Source organism: Prosopis cineraria, unplaced genomic scaffold (assembly GCF_029017545.1).
Source record: "Prosopis cineraria cultivar Desert tree isolate PC_DT_omini unplaced genomic scaffold, ASM2901754v1 PC649, whole genome shotgun sequence".
NCBI lineage: Eukaryota > Viridiplantae > Streptophyta > Magnoliopsida > Fabales > Fabaceae > Prosopis > Prosopis cineraria.
In genome coordinates this window covers 1-17812 of record NW_026555974.1, presented here as the reverse complement: position 1 = coordinate 17812, position 17812 = coordinate 1, and the positions used below count along the sequence as shown (strand labels likewise).

The 17812-nt window shown below is 36.4% G+C and overlaps 1 protein-coding gene and 1 pseudogene across 1 annotated transcript; one reads left to right on the top strand and one right to left on the bottom strand.

The window, feature by feature from the left end:
* Positions 1-1200: 1200 nt before the first annotated feature.
* LOC129297902 (receptor-like serine/threonine-protein kinase ALE2) lies at positions 1201-7950 on the bottom strand. Its single transcript, XM_054936247.1, is given in 10 exon segments — positions 1201-2094; positions 2097-2146; positions 2643-2880; positions 2985-3374; positions 4008-4268; positions 4354-4722; positions 5417-5515; positions 5586-5684; positions 5811-5894; positions 7372-7950. Coding segments are annotated over 10 exon segments (2307 nt in total). The 5' UTR covers positions 7430-7950; the 3' UTR covers positions 1201-1435.
* A 4125-nt stretch (positions 7951-12075) lies between these two features.
* Positions 12076-17301, top strand: LOC129297900 (uncharacterized; annotated as a pseudogene).
* The last annotated feature ends 511 nt before the right edge of the window (positions 17302-17812 follow it).

Below are 17812 nucleotides of genomic sequence, written 5' to 3'. Positions count from 1 at the left end.
TCTGAAACTCTGTTCAGTTTCAGGTTCAAATTTTGCAAATCTGGAGAAGTCAATGATGTCTCCGACTCTGATCTTTCCTCTTCCTTTATCTTCTTCTTCGTCAATGTTTTGCATCTTCGGAAAGCAACTCGTCCAGGTCTAGATACGAAAGGAAGAGATGAGAGAGAGAGAAGAGATGGTAAGGGCAACTTCGTCTAGATATTCCTATCCCAGGAATGATTTTGCAAACCTAAGGGAGTAGGCGGTACTAAACAATCCCATGTAAGGTGGGATTAGGATTGGATTTGGATTGCTCAATGATCTAACTAAACATGAAAAGTTAGGTTTTCTTAGTCCTAGTCTCTAGCTTTCAGTCCCATGTACCAAACAAGGCCTAAGAGTCCATTATTGCATTCACATTTAACTCTCAATATGGGATTGCTCTTGGTTGCAATAAGGACTTGTGTGCACTATATCATTGAGCAAAAGGTAAAATTATATTTAATAACTAATATAAAATATAAGAGAATAACTTATAAATTTAAACTTTAAAATTTGAATTAAAATGTGATGTTCTTCTATTGTTATTTACCCATTTCTCTTCTTCCATTATTTCCAAATGATCGCTCCCATCCTTAACAACAAGAAATATTTTTGGGCAATAAAGAGGAGAATTTACCAGAAATTGTTTCCTTTTGTCATTCATTACCTATGACTGACTGATCAAATGTCCCAAAATCAACAAACCTATCATGGGATGGAAGCCTAGTCTTGATGGAGTCGTAAAATACCTTGACAAAGTGGACCTAAGACATGACCCCATACCAACCTACTGAGGATTTCGATCTTGCTTAGAAATAATATTGTCACGAGAATCTTTAGAATTTTATAAACACGTCAGAGCAGCGGTAAATGTATCATCAGAGTACAAGTCATCGTCCGGATCCGGCTATTTCACATACATTTCTATAATCATTTTGGAGGCTAAATCTTTTTTTTTTTTTTGGGTTAAACGGCCTACAGAATATTCTAAAATGGTTGCTTCTAACATCTCATGGGCCAAAAAAAATATATCGGGGGCCATATTTCTTTTAAGGAGCCGACAAAAAGAGATAAAAGATGCGGTCTAGCAGATCAGGATTGATCTTTTACCTAAACAAAAAGATCAGGATTGATGTTCAAAGATGTTTATTTAATTTTTCAACATATATAAACGCGGGCTGCAACCAAATATAATTCAGGGCATTTACATAACATCGCATAAGTTACATTTCAATTCATCATTGAGTAATGAATCAATATTTCAAAATTAGAAGTCAATAATTTGTCTCTCCCCAATGTTAACACGAAAAACGCAGGAATATGAGACGCCTAAACTATATCAGTCATTCAATCGATGGTTCATATCCTTGTAGAACTGTACATTTAGAGAGAGACAGCCCAGAAACCTGAATTCTTAAATCCAGTAACCATCGTTTAAACCACGCTGAGAAGGAAGTCCCCCATGTTCACTCCGACTTCCGGTAAATCTATACAAAGATAGCTTGCTTCGGACTGATCTTAAGGGCCCTGATCTGTTCCCATGCCTAATTGGTGAAGACATCTCGTCACCCAATAAGCTTGAAGTTGAAAACGGTCTATTTTCCATTTCTTCAAGTGGACCAGAACTGTATTCCATTGTGATGAAAGACGATGCTTGACCATAAGTAAGCCTTGGGGTCATCCCTCCGGCATTCCACCAACTGCTATCTGAAGGAGCAAGATCAGCTCTAATGTCAGACTCCTGAGCAGAAGATTCCTTCTGACTACAGCAATCCCCACAAGTCTCGTCTGTGTCATTGTATATCAATTTCAGAGCTTGCACAACTTCACCCATAAAAGGTCTCTGAGTGACCTCGGGGTGGACACACATGGAGGCAATGGCGGCCACCTTTGCCATGTCATCAAAGTCATAATTTCCAGCTAAAGATGGATCCACTAGCTGTTCTAAACCTTCTCTGCTCGTCAAGAGTGGCCTTGCCCATGTCACTAGATTCTCCTGTCCAGGAGGTTGAGACATGTCCACTGGTTTTCTGCCAGTAAGAAGTTCAAGCAGCACTACTCCATAGCTGTAACATCACTCTTAACAAGTAAATGGCCTGTCATTGCATATTCGGGGGCAACATACCTGCAAAACGAAGCACAACTAAATTAAAGGCGGGGTATTATGGCATGAGGAACGCAGACGCAGACTGTATCCAAACGTGATTTTATTAGACACGTGAGTCATAAATCATACAGCAGAAAAGTTGTATTTGCTATTTGACATAAAAGAAAGTGCTTAGATGAGAAAATAAATGACGATCTGAATAGCTCTTATTATGGATAGACATGCAGTGTAGCAGAAGAGTTGTATATGCGATCAGAATATTTACTGCATTAATTAAATGAACCATGAATTAAAATTCAGTAGCAAGTCAAGCAAAATAATGAAACTATTATGCAATATAAGAGGGGGAACCTGCAGATTTAGAAAGTTAAACATAATTTCTACACGCTTAGAAACATTAAAAGATGTTGAAGATTAACTATAAAGTTTTGTAGCAGTATACAAGGTTTATAAAATGAACATTTAAAAAATATACTACAGAACTTTGAAAAAGACTGAAGAACATTTAACATACCCAAAAGTTCCCATGACTCGCGTAGAAATATGATGACTTCCTTCAGTGGCTTCTCTTGCCAAGCCAAAATCAGAAACCTTAGGGGTGAAATCATCTTCTAATAACACATTACTAGCTTTGAAGTCTCGATGAATTACACGAGGATTAGAGTCCTCATGAAGATAGGCCAAGCCTCTTGCCGCTCCAAGAGCAATTTTCATCCTTGCTTCCCAATCAAGAGGCTCCTTCTTGTCAAAGCCTGTTGAATATAATGAGAAATCCAAAGTGATTTAATTGAAAAGATGTCACTGAAATATAAGTTGATTAAGGAGTGGATGTCTATTACTGATGTAGATATGTTACCATGCAAATGGGACTCAACACTGCCATTGCGAACTAGCTCATACACCAAGCACCTTCTACGCCCTTCAATACAGATACCAATGAGTTTCACAAGATTACGGTGGTGCAAGCGGCTTAGCATCTCAACTTCTGCAATAAACTCACGGTCTCCATTCTGATTATCCTTTGTTAGCAGCTTGACTGCAACTTCAGTTCCATCTTCCAATGTCCCACTATAAACTCGCCCAAATCCCCCTTCTCCTAATACTCTCTTTGAACTGAACTTATCTGTTGCTTTCTCAAGCTCAGAAAGTGAAAATGTTCTCACAGAGAGAACAGAAGTAGCCATGGTTGACATGAGGGACACTGATGTTGAGCTTGTAATACTGCTTGACAACATAGACCCCATGCCTGAATTACACGTATCATTCTTTACACTTCGCTCAACTATGATGCAGTTGAAAATTTAGAAAACCACAATAGCATGAAATTTCCTATAATTAACAAGGATAAATACCACAAGTGCATGCATCTCACTCATCAAAACAGGTTAGTTCACATGTCTTCATACCAAGGACCACCAAAGATAAAAAAAAGTCCCGATTCTGCTATAGATTCTTTCCATAGCATGCTTAAAAGTTGCCATGAAACAGTCAAGTGCGTGAATCATGAGGCACACAGATGTAAATTAGGGAACCTAATTGAAATGCAGCACAAAACTAAACCAATTAAAGAGTGCAAACTTGCAAAGTCCAAACTTCAACAAATTACGAAGTTATAAAAGCACAAAGCGTCTTATTAATTTACTTTCCCAAGAAAAATAAAAAAAAATGTTCTACTAATGACAATGACAGCATACTTCAATAATGGAAATAAATTGCAAAAAGAGGCACCTCCAAGGAGAGAATAGCTAATATTTTAGACTATACCCAGTTAAGTATTGTAGACAATAAATAAAATGCATTGCAATGAAAACATTTGCTTCAATTCCTGTTTCAGCATCATAAATCAAAATGCCAAAAACAGAAAAGTTACAATTTTTACCAGATCGTTTGTTTATAGATGAAGTAAATGCAGGACCAACAGCACTGGATGGTCTGGTAATCCTCCTCCATTTCAACACAATGGAAAATGCTCCGATCAAAACCAACATGAGTACAAAGGCAGATAAAGCAATGATGACTGTGGTTCTCAGATTCATTTTCTGGTTCTTGCTGACAAAGTTGGCAGTGATTGGAAGATTACCGGCACTTCCACTAGGACCACTCCCAACATAGCTTCCATATGGTGGCGATGATGGAATCCCTGATATCAACTGCTTCAATTCTTAACTAACAACGTAACAAAAGTGGAGTAAAGTAAGATGTAATTAGGGAAACAATACAACTACCTGGATAACTAATGGACAGGACTGCATAGTCACCAAAAAGGTTCATATCTAGAGGAACTTTCTTATGCCAAAACCGATCATATATCAGAACTGCAGTGGTGTTGTCAAACTTCTCTCCTAGTGGAACCAAGTTCACATCAACTACAGTTCTTCCCTGATTTTGACTGTCAGCACTTGCACCCATTATCTTCACCTGGCTCTGTGCCAAATATGTGCCTGATGCAACCTCAATCTCTAATTCATTCATTACAGGAAAAATTGCAAAAGGTGCAACATCCAAAATAAGTTTGACTTTCATGGGAAAGACACAGCCACAAGGTGAACCAAAGGGGGTTGCTGTAAGCGGATCCATACATATTTGGTCACAACCTGCCAGAGACCTCACGTTAAAGTGAGTATATAAGAGTTATATATTAGGAGGGCAAATGAAAATGCTAGACTGCAAAAAAATAATAATAATAACAATAAATGCAATCCAATCAGGAAAAGTCATTATCTGACAGCATCCAAAGCTTTAATTTTGCCACAAACATGAAAAACCAGGGCCACTGCATTAGTTCAAACCATTACACTGACACCCTACCAAAATTTAGAGAAGCAAGAAACGCTTTTATGGTGGCAATGGCAGCTTAACATTAGGGGGAAATATAATTTAGGATGATTCAATTGTTTTTCCACGCATTTTCATATAAAGAATCAAAATATAAATACAAAACTTTCTTTCACATAAGTCTGTTTTTTTACTTCAAGACAATTCATCAGCTTATCACCACAACTAAAGAACATTATACATTTAAAAACAAAGTGAGAAGGTAGTAAAATCATAAAATTCATTTTATTTGGTTGCAAAGAATAAAATCATCATTTCTGTGGCCTACTTACATGACTAAGTAGACATGAAGAAAGTAAAGAAGCACATGCAGAGTCATGCACATGCACAAATATAGAGAGAGAGAATGTAATACCAAGTGTATAACCATGAGTTATTCAGAAATTATATTTAAACCTCCTCTGCCCCAAGAAAGTACAAGAGGGGGAAGGGCACCTGACTTCCAGATATTACCTTGATCTTTAGAAGGGGATGGAGCTACTACATGAGGTCTCATCCCACGGTGATGATGAAGATGGTGATGATGTCTTGGCCTATGATTCACGAGAGGACCTAAGAGAACATGGCTAAGTTACTGAGAGATATAGGGTCTAATAGCAAGTTATTGAAACTTATAATATACCTTGACCAGATGGAGACGGTGCAGGTGCCAAAGAAGGAACCAGCCAAGTTTTAGCAGGTTTAGGTGAGGCAGATGATACAGTAGTAGAAACTGACTTCACTGCAGAAAATGAAACTGCATGTCATACATGATGCCATGGTGCAATTATTGTCACACTTTTTAAATGAATTATCAAACAGAACAGATCAGATAATGCAGAATCAATGATGAAATCTGCCATCATACCCTGCTTAAATAACATTTCCCTGACAGACAGTGGGTGGTATGGTTTTGGAGAAGGAGACATGAGTACTTTTAAAGATAAATAACCTGAAATACAATGGGTACTGAGCATCTCAGAATCTCTATTGAGTATTGACAGTGTCAAACATCCTCCCTATCAACTTACACTAATCAGATTAAGCAAGATCTTAGAACATACACATACATAAAACACATGAAACTCAACTTTTTGCCCAAAAGTTAGGGGGAAACAAATTAAGTGTAGAGAAAGTGAATTCATATTTCCAAAATAATTACATGAGCATTTAAACAAGATGACTGAATCTTTAAGTAAGATTTCATTTCAACTGGCACGATGATGCAAGAACTACTTAAAATAAAAAACTCCCACACTTAATGACTGGGATTTTTACTTAAACGTTTACGTTTCTCAAAGAAATGGATATCAATTCAGTGTTTCAGAAACAGCAGTGCATCAAACAGTTCGTTGGCTAATAGAGAGAGGAGACAAAAATTAAGTTCTAATTATCTATTAGATCAATTCTGAAACAGGAAGTGAACTTTGATTTAATTTCAAGCAAATACATTAGCAGAATGGAGCGTCTTACAAGCTGTAAACAGTGATTTCATTGTAAGTTATTCTTCAAGAGGCAAGCAAAATACGTTACTTAGTAGCTGTTTGCTCAGTTTAGTCGATAATGCAGAAAACATGGGGATGAGAGTAGCTGGATCGAATTGCCAGAATATTCAAATTTAATGAAATTATCATATTTAAAAAAAATAGTGAAGGTGAGGGGCTGAGACTAAAGTGCTCAATATTCTCGTATCTAATGTAATCTGTAGTTGAAAAAATTATACAGAATAATTGGGTTTGGTATATTTCGAAAACTCGTGTAAGAGATCAATGGAAACAGCTAAGTCATACACCATACATACTGCCTGCATTGACCAAGTTGAACTTTAATGAAAAACAATAAAACAGCTGTTCAACAAAATCATTAATAAGTTAGCAAAAATGAATTTGGATGAGCAATCAATTATACTAAGTCCACTTTAATGTTAACACTTGATAGCTTGCCTTCTTAAACAAGGCAATTGAGGAATCCAGCTAAATCATCACTTTCTATAATTCAGGTACTACCAAGCTACAGAATTGGCATTAAACAATCCATTCATTCAATGTAATTTTGGATTTTCGCCAATTGACCATGCATATGTAGAACCACCACGTCTATAAATTAGAACTCATTGAAGATCAAGCTCCTAACGAAACAGTAGATGAAGTAAAAGGAGGACTATACGTTGCAGAATTATATTTTTTTTCTAAGCGGTTCTAGTGACCAAATCGTCGTTTATCATTCATATTTTGAAAACGAAAACGCTATTTATCCGAAGAAAATTGAATCCAAAAGACACGAACAAAAATTGAGTCACAGTAGCAAGCATATATTGCATATAACTTGCTCCGACGGCTCGTTTCCGAACTGCAAGAAAGCCAAACAACATGCAGCATTCACAGTATCCTAGTATAGACTGCGGTGATATAAAGGGAAAAATTGCCTACCTGAGCAAGAGATAAGCAAGTTAAGAAGAACAAGGAGGAAGACGATCAAAGTTGGCATTTTCTCTTGCCGAACCAGGATTCACAGAGAACCATTTTCAGAAACAAACAACTTCGAACTAGCTAAATATGCTGTGTAAACCCAGCAACTTCTAAAATCCCAGCAAAGCGGTCTCCAGCAATCAGCCTCTTCGCGGTGGCATTGCCAGCCAGGAGGAAGATATGTCATAGCTGCAAAGTTTCGTTGGAGTGAAGAAGAAGCATATGGTCTAAAACCCTAGGAGAGAGAATACAGATAAGAAGATAGATGCAACAATGCGCGCGGTTCGGATTCTAGATCCATGGAATGCGGGAGAAGATCTTGGCAAGCAGAAAGATGTAGGTACACAACAACAAACAAGTACGTCTCGAGATAGTAGGAGAAACGCAGAAAGTGAGGTTAAAGAAAGAACGAAAATGGAGGCCAAGGTAAGATAACGAAGTGCGGAAACGGACGGTGGGGGGAGAGAGACAGTGAATGAAGCAGAAAAGGAAAAGTAGGGAGAGGGTGGTGAGGGACTTAAATGCGGGAGAGTTGATGCAGTCAGGATGCATATACAGTTTTTGGGGTATTGATGATGAGTGATGACTAATGTCTAGTACACGCAAAGTGGGGGAGCGTGAGGGAAACGGATTCATGAAACGACAAATTAGGGGCCGTTTAATGTCGACATTGCGGAACGTTCTTTTCCCTGTGGCCGTTTTGGAACGCAAGCGAGGAAGTGTGCGATCCAATGAGCTGATGGTTTCTCGGAAACATTTGAAAGTGGTGGGACTAGTTTGTTTGTTAAATAAATTTGGAGTTATTTTCTTTTGATATGAAATGTCTGGAAAGTGCTGTTCTTTTCTCCGAGAAGCAGACCTTGCAAGATTTTATTAAAATTAAACAATAAACCATGCAACTTTTGATAGTATTAATTTTTATTTTAGAATGCATAATTTTATTTTATATTGTATGTTAATATTAATTTTAATGATAATATGTAGATAATGATGGTATTAATTTTTATTTTAAAATGTATAGTTTGATTTACATTTTAAAGTTTGTTTTCTTGGTGTTTTTTAAGATAGATAAATAGATTTACATTTTGTTTTATATTCATTCACGAATAAAAATAAAAAATATATTCATTTTAAACATGTTCTCTAGAAAAAGGTGTGACTTGTTTTAATTAAATCTAATAGCAAAAAATAAGGTGATAACGCGTATTTCGCTAGAGGATGTCAAAACTAAATTATAGCGCGACTTTTATGTTGGGATATGCTATAGTATACTCCAAATATAAGAATAAAATAAAACTGTTCAGTAAATTCTGTTGAAGGAAGCTTAGTGTGTGTTATCCTTTCCACGAGTTAAGTGTCTATGCGTGCATGTTTAATTTAACTGCAGATGAGAATATAGTTAGGTGTTATGCAGTGTAAGTATAAATGACTACTTCATTTTGAATAAAGTTTAGTTTAATAATTAATATAAAATAAGAAGAAATTACTCACAAACTTATGCTTTAATGTTTTGAATTAAGATATGATATCCTTCTGCTGCTTTTAATTATTTGTCCTCTTTATCTCTTTAAGCAGTTACTCTCCATTTTAAGCAAGGATTCATGTGCATCATATCATTTAAAACCTAAAAACTAAGCTTAAGATAACATGAAAAATTTTACATTGAATAAAATTAAGTTTAATAATTAATATAAAATTAAAAAAAGCACATAAACTATAATATTAAGGTTTTGGATTAAGATGTAATGTCGTTCGGCCATGCTTGCCCATTTCCCGACTTCTACTTTTGCAAATGGTCACTTCTTATTTAAAGTAAGTGGTATTAGAGCTTGAATTCACCTAAAACTTAGAAAAAGTTGGTTTACATGCACATTTAAAGTCCCAAATGGAATTAATCTTGTACTTGAGCCAATATGAAAAGTCCTATCTCAAATAGAGTTAAATATTAATATGAAATAAAAATAAATAACTCATGAATTCAAATTTTAAGATTTTGAATAAAGATATGATGTCATTTTGCTACTTTTATCCATTTATTATCTCTTATATTTCTAGACAGTCACTTTTTATTTCTAACAATAGGCGCCTTGAATTGTGTTGGGAAAAAAAAATTGACAGTATGAATGGGGAAGAAGAGCATGATTTGATTTAAGCGTTTTTGTAATTGGCCTGAACTCATGACATTTACATCTAACTGGGCCAAATTGGATTAATAAAGACTGGCCAATATCCACAGTCGGGGGAAATTTCTTTAGTTTAGACAATTCTCAAATCACGTGGTTTGATTTAATATTAATAATAGGATTAGCATTGCCTTTCGCGTGATAAAATTATTGTGACATTGCCCTCGGATTGATAAACATTGATGTTGATAGTTGGTTCTAAGTTGATTGACTTGGGTTAAATAATATTTTTGTCTTTAGAATTTCCATGGAAGAGTAACCATTGCAGTAAAATTTAATAATATGGAGCCATTGATGGCTTATATTTTTTCTTGTCAAGACATGCGGCATCAGGTTCAGAGGATCTCTTGTGTCTTGCTAAATTGGTGTTCATTGTTAAAAAAGAGGTTTGTCAGTATAATTTTAATCAATGATCAACTAGCAAGTTATGTGACACACATAAACTTATTATGACTTGCTAATCATGCACATGTTAGGAGAAGAACTCTCAACCTACATTGCACTTGTGTATGTAACAACTCAGTTGTTGGAGATCTGCTCTCTATTACCAGTATTTCAAAAAATGATAGTATTTATATTTTTTATTGACGAAATATACTCTTTATGTTATAAAAAATGCCTTGGCTTAAAACATAGGAGGAGGATATGGATACCACCTTTTCCTTCCAGCCAATAATTTATTGATACAAATGAAAAAAGATTAACAAATACTTATATAAACCACGACAACACAAACAATTAATCACCAATAGATCACCATAACTTTTTTGACATGTAAATATTCAGCAAGACATGTGACATTTTAAACTAAAATGCATCCATCCTGTACCACTAAACTATATGTGTCAAGTACTTTTTCGTGAATAATTTAAAAATTTAAATTAGAGTCAATATTGAATTAATAGTTTACAATGTCCATTGATCAAATAGCAACACTATAATGATTTTTGTGCTTGAAAAATGATATTGCTCTAATAAATAATTTAAGGTAATTGGTATTCAATGTGAAACAATTTAGGAATGAAAATATCACTCAATCCTTTTAATATTGTCACAGTTGCACGAGAACAATTTCCAGTTAACTTGGATTATAATTACAAATAAAAAATAAAAATAGGAGACAATTAAAACTAAAAAACAAAATAAATTTAGATGATAAAAATCATTCAAAAAAATGTGAGCTCGGGTGAAATGTGGCCAATAAGATGGCTTCTGGTGTATATTAAGCATGCATTTACATTTGTATTAAGGATATTCACATCCCATTTACATGATGCAGCGAATCCTTTCCCTGATAAAATGAGTTTACGATGTAAAGGCCTGTATTAACCTATTAAAGAACCCATCGTCTAATTTCCTATAAGGTGGCACTGGAGAGAATAAGAATCCTATCATGCTCGAATTAGGAGTGTTCATGATGTTCGATTGCCTGATTTGCCCGCTCGAACCTGAATATTTTTTGCCCAGCCCGGCCCAAAAAAAGTTCGAAATGTTCTGTACATGTTTGGGCTAGGCAATGTACGGGCAGGGCTAGGCAGTAGGCAAGCATACAGCCTTGGATGTTTAGCCCAGCCCAATTTTCTATGATTTTTTTGTTAATTTTTCAATTAATTTCTTGCTAACTTTCCTATGATTCCTTGCTAATTTTTTTAGCAAACTTATATATTATTGTTGTTAATTCTCTCATATTTTGATTCTCATTTTGCTTTAAATTTTCATGTATGTTCTTGCAATTTTTCTATTTAGTTATGACATATTTTTTCTCTTTTATTCATGCAAGTTGGGAATTGAAAAGAGGCTTTTTGTGAATTAGAGCCTACTCTTTAAAATTATTGTTTCTCATATGATGCTCCAAGCTTTTGTTATTTTGAATTATAGCTGTTATTTTAGATTGAATTATGAATAATTTGATATTATGTCAAGACTTATGGTAGTTTTAGATTTCAAGTTAAATGTTAAATTTTGGATAATTGAATATTGTGGTCATTATTGTGAATTTATGGTTTATGATTTTATGAATGCTATTTTGAGTTAATATATAGGGTTATTATTGTTGATTTGTGATAGTTTTATTTTAAAATGATGAGAAGAGTTGTTATTTTATAAGCAGGGTAATTATTTGATGGGTTGGGCGACCCAAAGTTGCCCAACTAATTTTGCCCAATCTAAACTAATAAGACATTTTTGCAAGCAGGGTTGGATATCGGGCTACATTTTATAGCCCATTCATTCTTTAATCTAGGCATCGAGCAAAATCTTACTCAATTCAATCCTGCTTATGTGCACTCCTAGCTGGAACCTAGTCATATCACAAGGCGTTATTGGCAAGCTAAAAAGAACCATCATTTGCGTTTTTTTTTTTTTTTGTTTTTTGGTTTATCCACATCACCAAACTTGACCGTGGAAACTGGGCCAACGCGTCAAAGTGTTTCTTTCTAGGTCAAAATCCGGCCCGCAAGAGCATGCTGTTTGCCGGCTACTCCTCGACCTTCAAAATGCTCGTTATTTGCGTCGCGTTTCCCCTAAAACTCCCTAGTATCACATTTCATCCCAAAATAGATCAAACCTTGACTCCCCGGAAAGGTGTTGCACGGTGACCGATCCGAAATCAGACAAGGAGGCTGAATTGAACTCCCTAAGCACCCTCTGGAGGAGGGAGGGAGGGAGAGAGAGAGGAGAGGCTAGTCTCTTCGAGACGAATCATGCTTTCAGATGTTAGGATTTAGGAATTAGCATCCCCTCCCCTCCGGTAACTCTCTCAGATTCCAATTTCTGTTGTTAATCTCAATGAAATCGACAGAAATGACGGACTTCCCTGGGTCTCATGATCAGACCCTGTTCTCATCTTCATCTTCCCGCAACTCCAACAGCAGGTCAGAGTGGTCGGACCCGATAATCTATTATATTTTCATCGTTTTGATCTTTTAAAAAAAAAAAATTTTATTGGTGGTGTTTGAGCGTTTTGTGCAATCTGGACTTCAATTTCCCATTTGTCTCATTATGGAGGACACGAAGAAGACATGCAGGAAGGTTTATTCAGGGAAACATACTTAACGGCTGTTTGTAAACTCCGACGCATTGTGCCAGTTCTGGTTTTTGCTTGTTTTTAGGGGTGCATGCGTGTGCTACATAGGAGTTGCATTGCATATGGTGTAGGGAGTAGGAACAGGAGGCATGGTAGGGATTGATCCCATACACGTTGATTGAATAGTTCTCCAGCTCATAGCTATGCTTGCCATGGTGATTGGTCATAGATGTAGAAGCTGATAATTCATAATCTTTTTAATGCCTACAAAACTTTCATCCTTTCCTCCGAATTCATATATAGTTCTTGCAGTGCTTTCACTCATTCAATGTGTTGAATTTTTTCAGGGGTAGAAACGTAGTTAGTTTGCTAGCACGGAGAGAGATTTCGCTCAGCACAAAACATGTTCTTAAACGAGATCGGGGAGAAATGTGTGGGTTAAAATCTGGTTCTCCCTCTCGTCCTAAAAATGAAGCAGTGAGGGATGCAAGACGTGGTCTTCTCTCATGGTACTTATGCAAGTGACAAATTTACGTTTTCTCTTTCTTCAGAGAAAAAATATTGCTCTGAAATATTTATAAATTTGATTTTCAGGGTTGAGGCAGAGTCGTTACGGCACTTATCTGCTAAGTACTGCTCTTTATTGCCTCCCCCACGGTCTACTATCGCTGCAGCATTTAGTTCAGATGGAAAAGTGCTTGCATCAACACAGTAAGTTGTGACTTATTCTCCTTCTGCCTTGTCCGCATTTGATCTAAAGACTGTCTTCTGCGGTTGAGTTCTGGTTCTTGTTGGCTTATGCAGTGGTGACCACACTGTAAAGGTAATTGATTGTGAAACTGGGAGGTGCTTGAAGGTGTTAACAGGTCATAGGAGGACGCCTTGGGTGGTAAGCTTGAATCTTCATGTTTGCACTAATTTTTTTTTTTTTTTTTCACTTGTAATACTGATTATATAGTCCTTTAGTTCGATTAGACACACTCTGAGGAGGTGACAATTACCCAGGAATCGAGTAAACATAATTATCTTTTTATCAATCCCCACTCAATAGTATGTAGACTGAGAAGAGGGTAGAAAAGATATTGTCAATTATTTGCGAATTAGGGGTTAAGATAAACTTATGTATTGGTTTGGTGCTCTGTCTTCCACCCTTGATTCACCTGGTTCTTAGGCTTTGGCTTCTGCCTTCCACCCAATCTCAGGTTTAAGTAGTTGATTGTATTCATACACATGCTTCTCAGTGTTTTGTTTGTATTATATGCATAAATAAAATCATCAAGAGCCCAAGACAACTGATTTTTTATGCAACAAAATATAATGAAGCTTGAATAAGACTTGTTATTGTTGAAAGTTTAATGAAGCATTAATAAACTGCTTCTCAAAGATGAAATGCTTTTACCCAAAGAACTTTGATACATGGGTAACGCTTAATGTTGTTTGTCACTGTATTTGCGACTTATGACTTAATCATGATTCATTGGTTATTCAGGTAGTTTTTGTGTGATAATGCGTGCAAGAGAAAACTTTTATCCAATAACGAGGCCTTTTCTTCAAATTTGATATCATAGATATGTTAGTCAATGCTAGTTGTGCATGTTAATTATTGTCAAAGGATTTGTTAATTTCCAGTGAGATGCATGTGCATTGTTTGATACGCTGTTCGTTCTGACTTATGTATGCTCAACTCTCTCACTTTGCGAGCATTTTTATCTTATAGGAACTTATTTTGTGTCATCAAAGTGAACACTGTGTCAGAACGTGTTGCCACTTCATATTTTGCAATTTTAATTGTGACAATGGGTTACAGGTTAGGTTCCATCCACTACACTCACAAATACTAGCTAGTGGGAGCTTGGATCAAGAAGTTTGCTTATGGGATGTTGACACGTCAAAGTGCCTATTTTTTTACCGTTTCTGTAATTTTACTTCCTATCGCTTTTATACTGAATCACTTTTCCAACTTTTACTGAATTTGTTTACGGTTCTTTTGTTCATATCATTACTCCTAATTGAATCTATTGGGTATGTTGTTGCAGATCGCCCCATTGCATCTGTTGCTTTCCATGCAAATGGGAAATACTTGCTGTCGCATCAGGCCATAAGGCATTGATCTTGCTAAGAACCTGCCTTGTTAAATCCTTTAATCTGATTCATTTCTGGTGATATTTTTGTGCAGATCCTCTGACATTTTTCTTAAATATTGTGTCAGTTGTACATGTGGCCCTACGACAAGAGAGGTGAAGCTTCCTCACCAACATTGGTGTTGAAGACAAGGCGTTCACTTCGGGCTGTTCATTTCCACCCGCATGCTGCACCATATCTTTTAACTGCTGAGGTAAATGAACAAAAGTGATTATCTACTAATGATATTTAAAATATTATGTTGGAATTTTTTAATCTATATTGCTGGATTGATGTGCAGGTCAATGATATTGACTCTTCAGATTCCATCATGACAAAAGCAACGTCCCTTGGTTATTTACAATATCCTCCACCTGCTGTTTTTGTAACAAATGTTCATTCTAGGGAACATGTTAATTTCTCCAGTGAACCACCCTTCATGTCACCTTTCTTCTTCATGCCTTCATATTCTATGGGCGACTCAAGATTGGAACTACAGCGGGATAATCAAGCAGACACAAATTTAACAGAGCAAAATGATGTTACAGTGTCTCCCATGGATATATGCTCTGAAATTCCATCTGGCTCTCAAACTAATACAGAGTATGCTGCCCATGATACTTTCTCTAATAGAATGAGAACTGGCATCACTAACCTGAAAATGGATGGCATGGCTATTGATGAAACGGAACCATCTGAAGGATCAAACATGGATCCTCAACTAAGGTCCATTCTTTTAGTGGTAGACAGCATGGACTAACTAGACAAGCTGGAAATCAAGAGGTTCTTTCAGAATTAAGTCAATTTCTCCGGTTTGTCCCTTCAAGAGACTCCTGTGGGTGGGAGCTACCATTTCTTCAAGGATTGTTAATGGGGCAAAGCCTAGTTGGCGTTCCCTCTATGCTTTCTCACATGGGTGGTAGTTGTGACAGTCTAGCTCAACAAATTGGTTCTTCCATTCTGCCATCTAATCTGTCCACTAATAAAGTTGAGGAAGCAAAACGAGACAGCATCACCATACCTGGAGCTTCTGTGAGATCAGGTTTACAGAATCATTTCCCACATTCCCATGTACCAGAATCTGAATATGGGAATTATGTTGCTTCAGTTAATAAGCTGCAGGATAGGATTGATATCCAAACCATTGCAAGTCGGATCCAGTCTGAACTTGCTACGTCAATGGCAGCTGCTGCTTCTGCAGAGTTGCCTTGCACTGTGAAGCTAAGAATTTGGTCATATGATATACAAAATCCTTGTGCCTCCTTAGTGATGATAGTCACTGTCTAACCGTACCACATGCAGTCCTCTGCAGGTATAATTGTAATTTATGTTGTTGCTTAATGATGTAATCAATAAGGTTTTATTCATCTCTGAAAAAATCTTGCACCCACCCCTCCAGTGAGTTGATTTTTTTTTTTTTGGGAAAGGTTGTGAATCAGATTACTTCATGGAAAAAAAAATTTCTCCAAAATTTCAAAAATATTTGGAGTGATTTGATCAAGTTGTACTCTAATGCAATTGTGTTTGCAGTGAAATGGGGGCCCATTTCTCACCGTGTGGTAGGTTTTTAGCTGCTTGTGTTGCTTGTATGGCTCCTCATACTGAAGCTGATTCAGGTTTACAAGCACTAGCACACCAGGAACATGGAGCTGCAACATCACCAACTCGACATCCAATCTCAGCACACCAAGTCATGTATGAGCTTCGGATATATTCCCTGGAGAAGGCAACGTAGGGCTTACTTCCTCTACCTTCTTTTTCTGCCCCCTGAAGAATTCCTTAACTAGAGTTTCTAAGCGCTCTTCAACTTTCTCACTTTCACTCACTTACTGTATAAGGGACACCATCTGGTTTTAGATAAGTGCATGATTCATGCTTTTCTGAACAGATTTGGATCAGTACTTGCATCTCGAGCAATTAGAGCAGCACATTGTCTGACTTCTATTCAGGTAGTTAAATACTTATACTGTAAATTTAAATTTTATTTTGATGTATTCACAAGTCATTATGACCGACTGAGGGCTGATGTATTTCTCTCCTGCTTCATTGTGTTGCTGGAGTAGTTTTCTATTTTTCAGATTTATTTTTGCAGCTGATGGTTCAGTTTTTTAATTATATTATAAAATAGTATTTGAAATATAAGCAATGAGTTGAACGCTTGAGCAGTTTTAGTAGACTTTGCTTTCAACCTTAAATTATTCCTGTATAATCTCCCGTGTGCAACTTCAACAGTTGAGAGATCAGAGATATAATTATCTTTTTCCCCATCCATCCCATTGTAGTTTGGGCACACAAAATAAAGCAATAAAGTCGTTTGCATTACAAGTTGTCAAAGTTTTACTATAGCTAGCATACTTTATCTGTTTTGATAACTGTTATATTACTGACATATTCAGGCCTAATTCTGACCTTTTCTTTGATTAATTACAAAGAGTGTCCCCATGAATGAATTTGTATTTTGTGCAACTGTTGCTTTTTGTGTAGTTCTCGCCCACATCTGAGCACATACTGCTTGCATATGGTCGACGCCAATGCCTCTCTTCTTAAATGCATTGTCATTGACGGGGAAACAACCTTGCCAATTTATACAGTGTTGGAGGTAGATGCCTTTTGATCTCAAAGTTGTTTTTCATCTCAGCTGCCCATCATTGTGAAATAACTGTCTCACCCCTTATCATACTCTATAAGTTTTATGAAATTAACACATTTTCCATAGCATAAAATTTATATTATCATTTTGGGTGGTCACAAGGTTTTATACTCATACAGTGCCGGTTGTTGATTATTTTTAGTTGGTATTGCATGTACCCCTTTTTGTAGTTAGGAGTGTTTAAAGCTGAATTTCAGGGCTAAGCATGCTTTTATGATCCAGGTGTATAGAGTATTGGACATGAACTTGTTAGTGTTTTCTTCCTAGTGCAGAGGATGAGGTCAATGTTGCCTGCTTTCATCCTTCTGCTGGCGGTGGGCTTGTTTATGGAACAAAGGTATGATTTTGTTTGTGACCAAAGGTTTATTATTATTATTTTTTTTAACAATCTTCAGTAATAATGTATGGGTTTTGGTTGTAGGA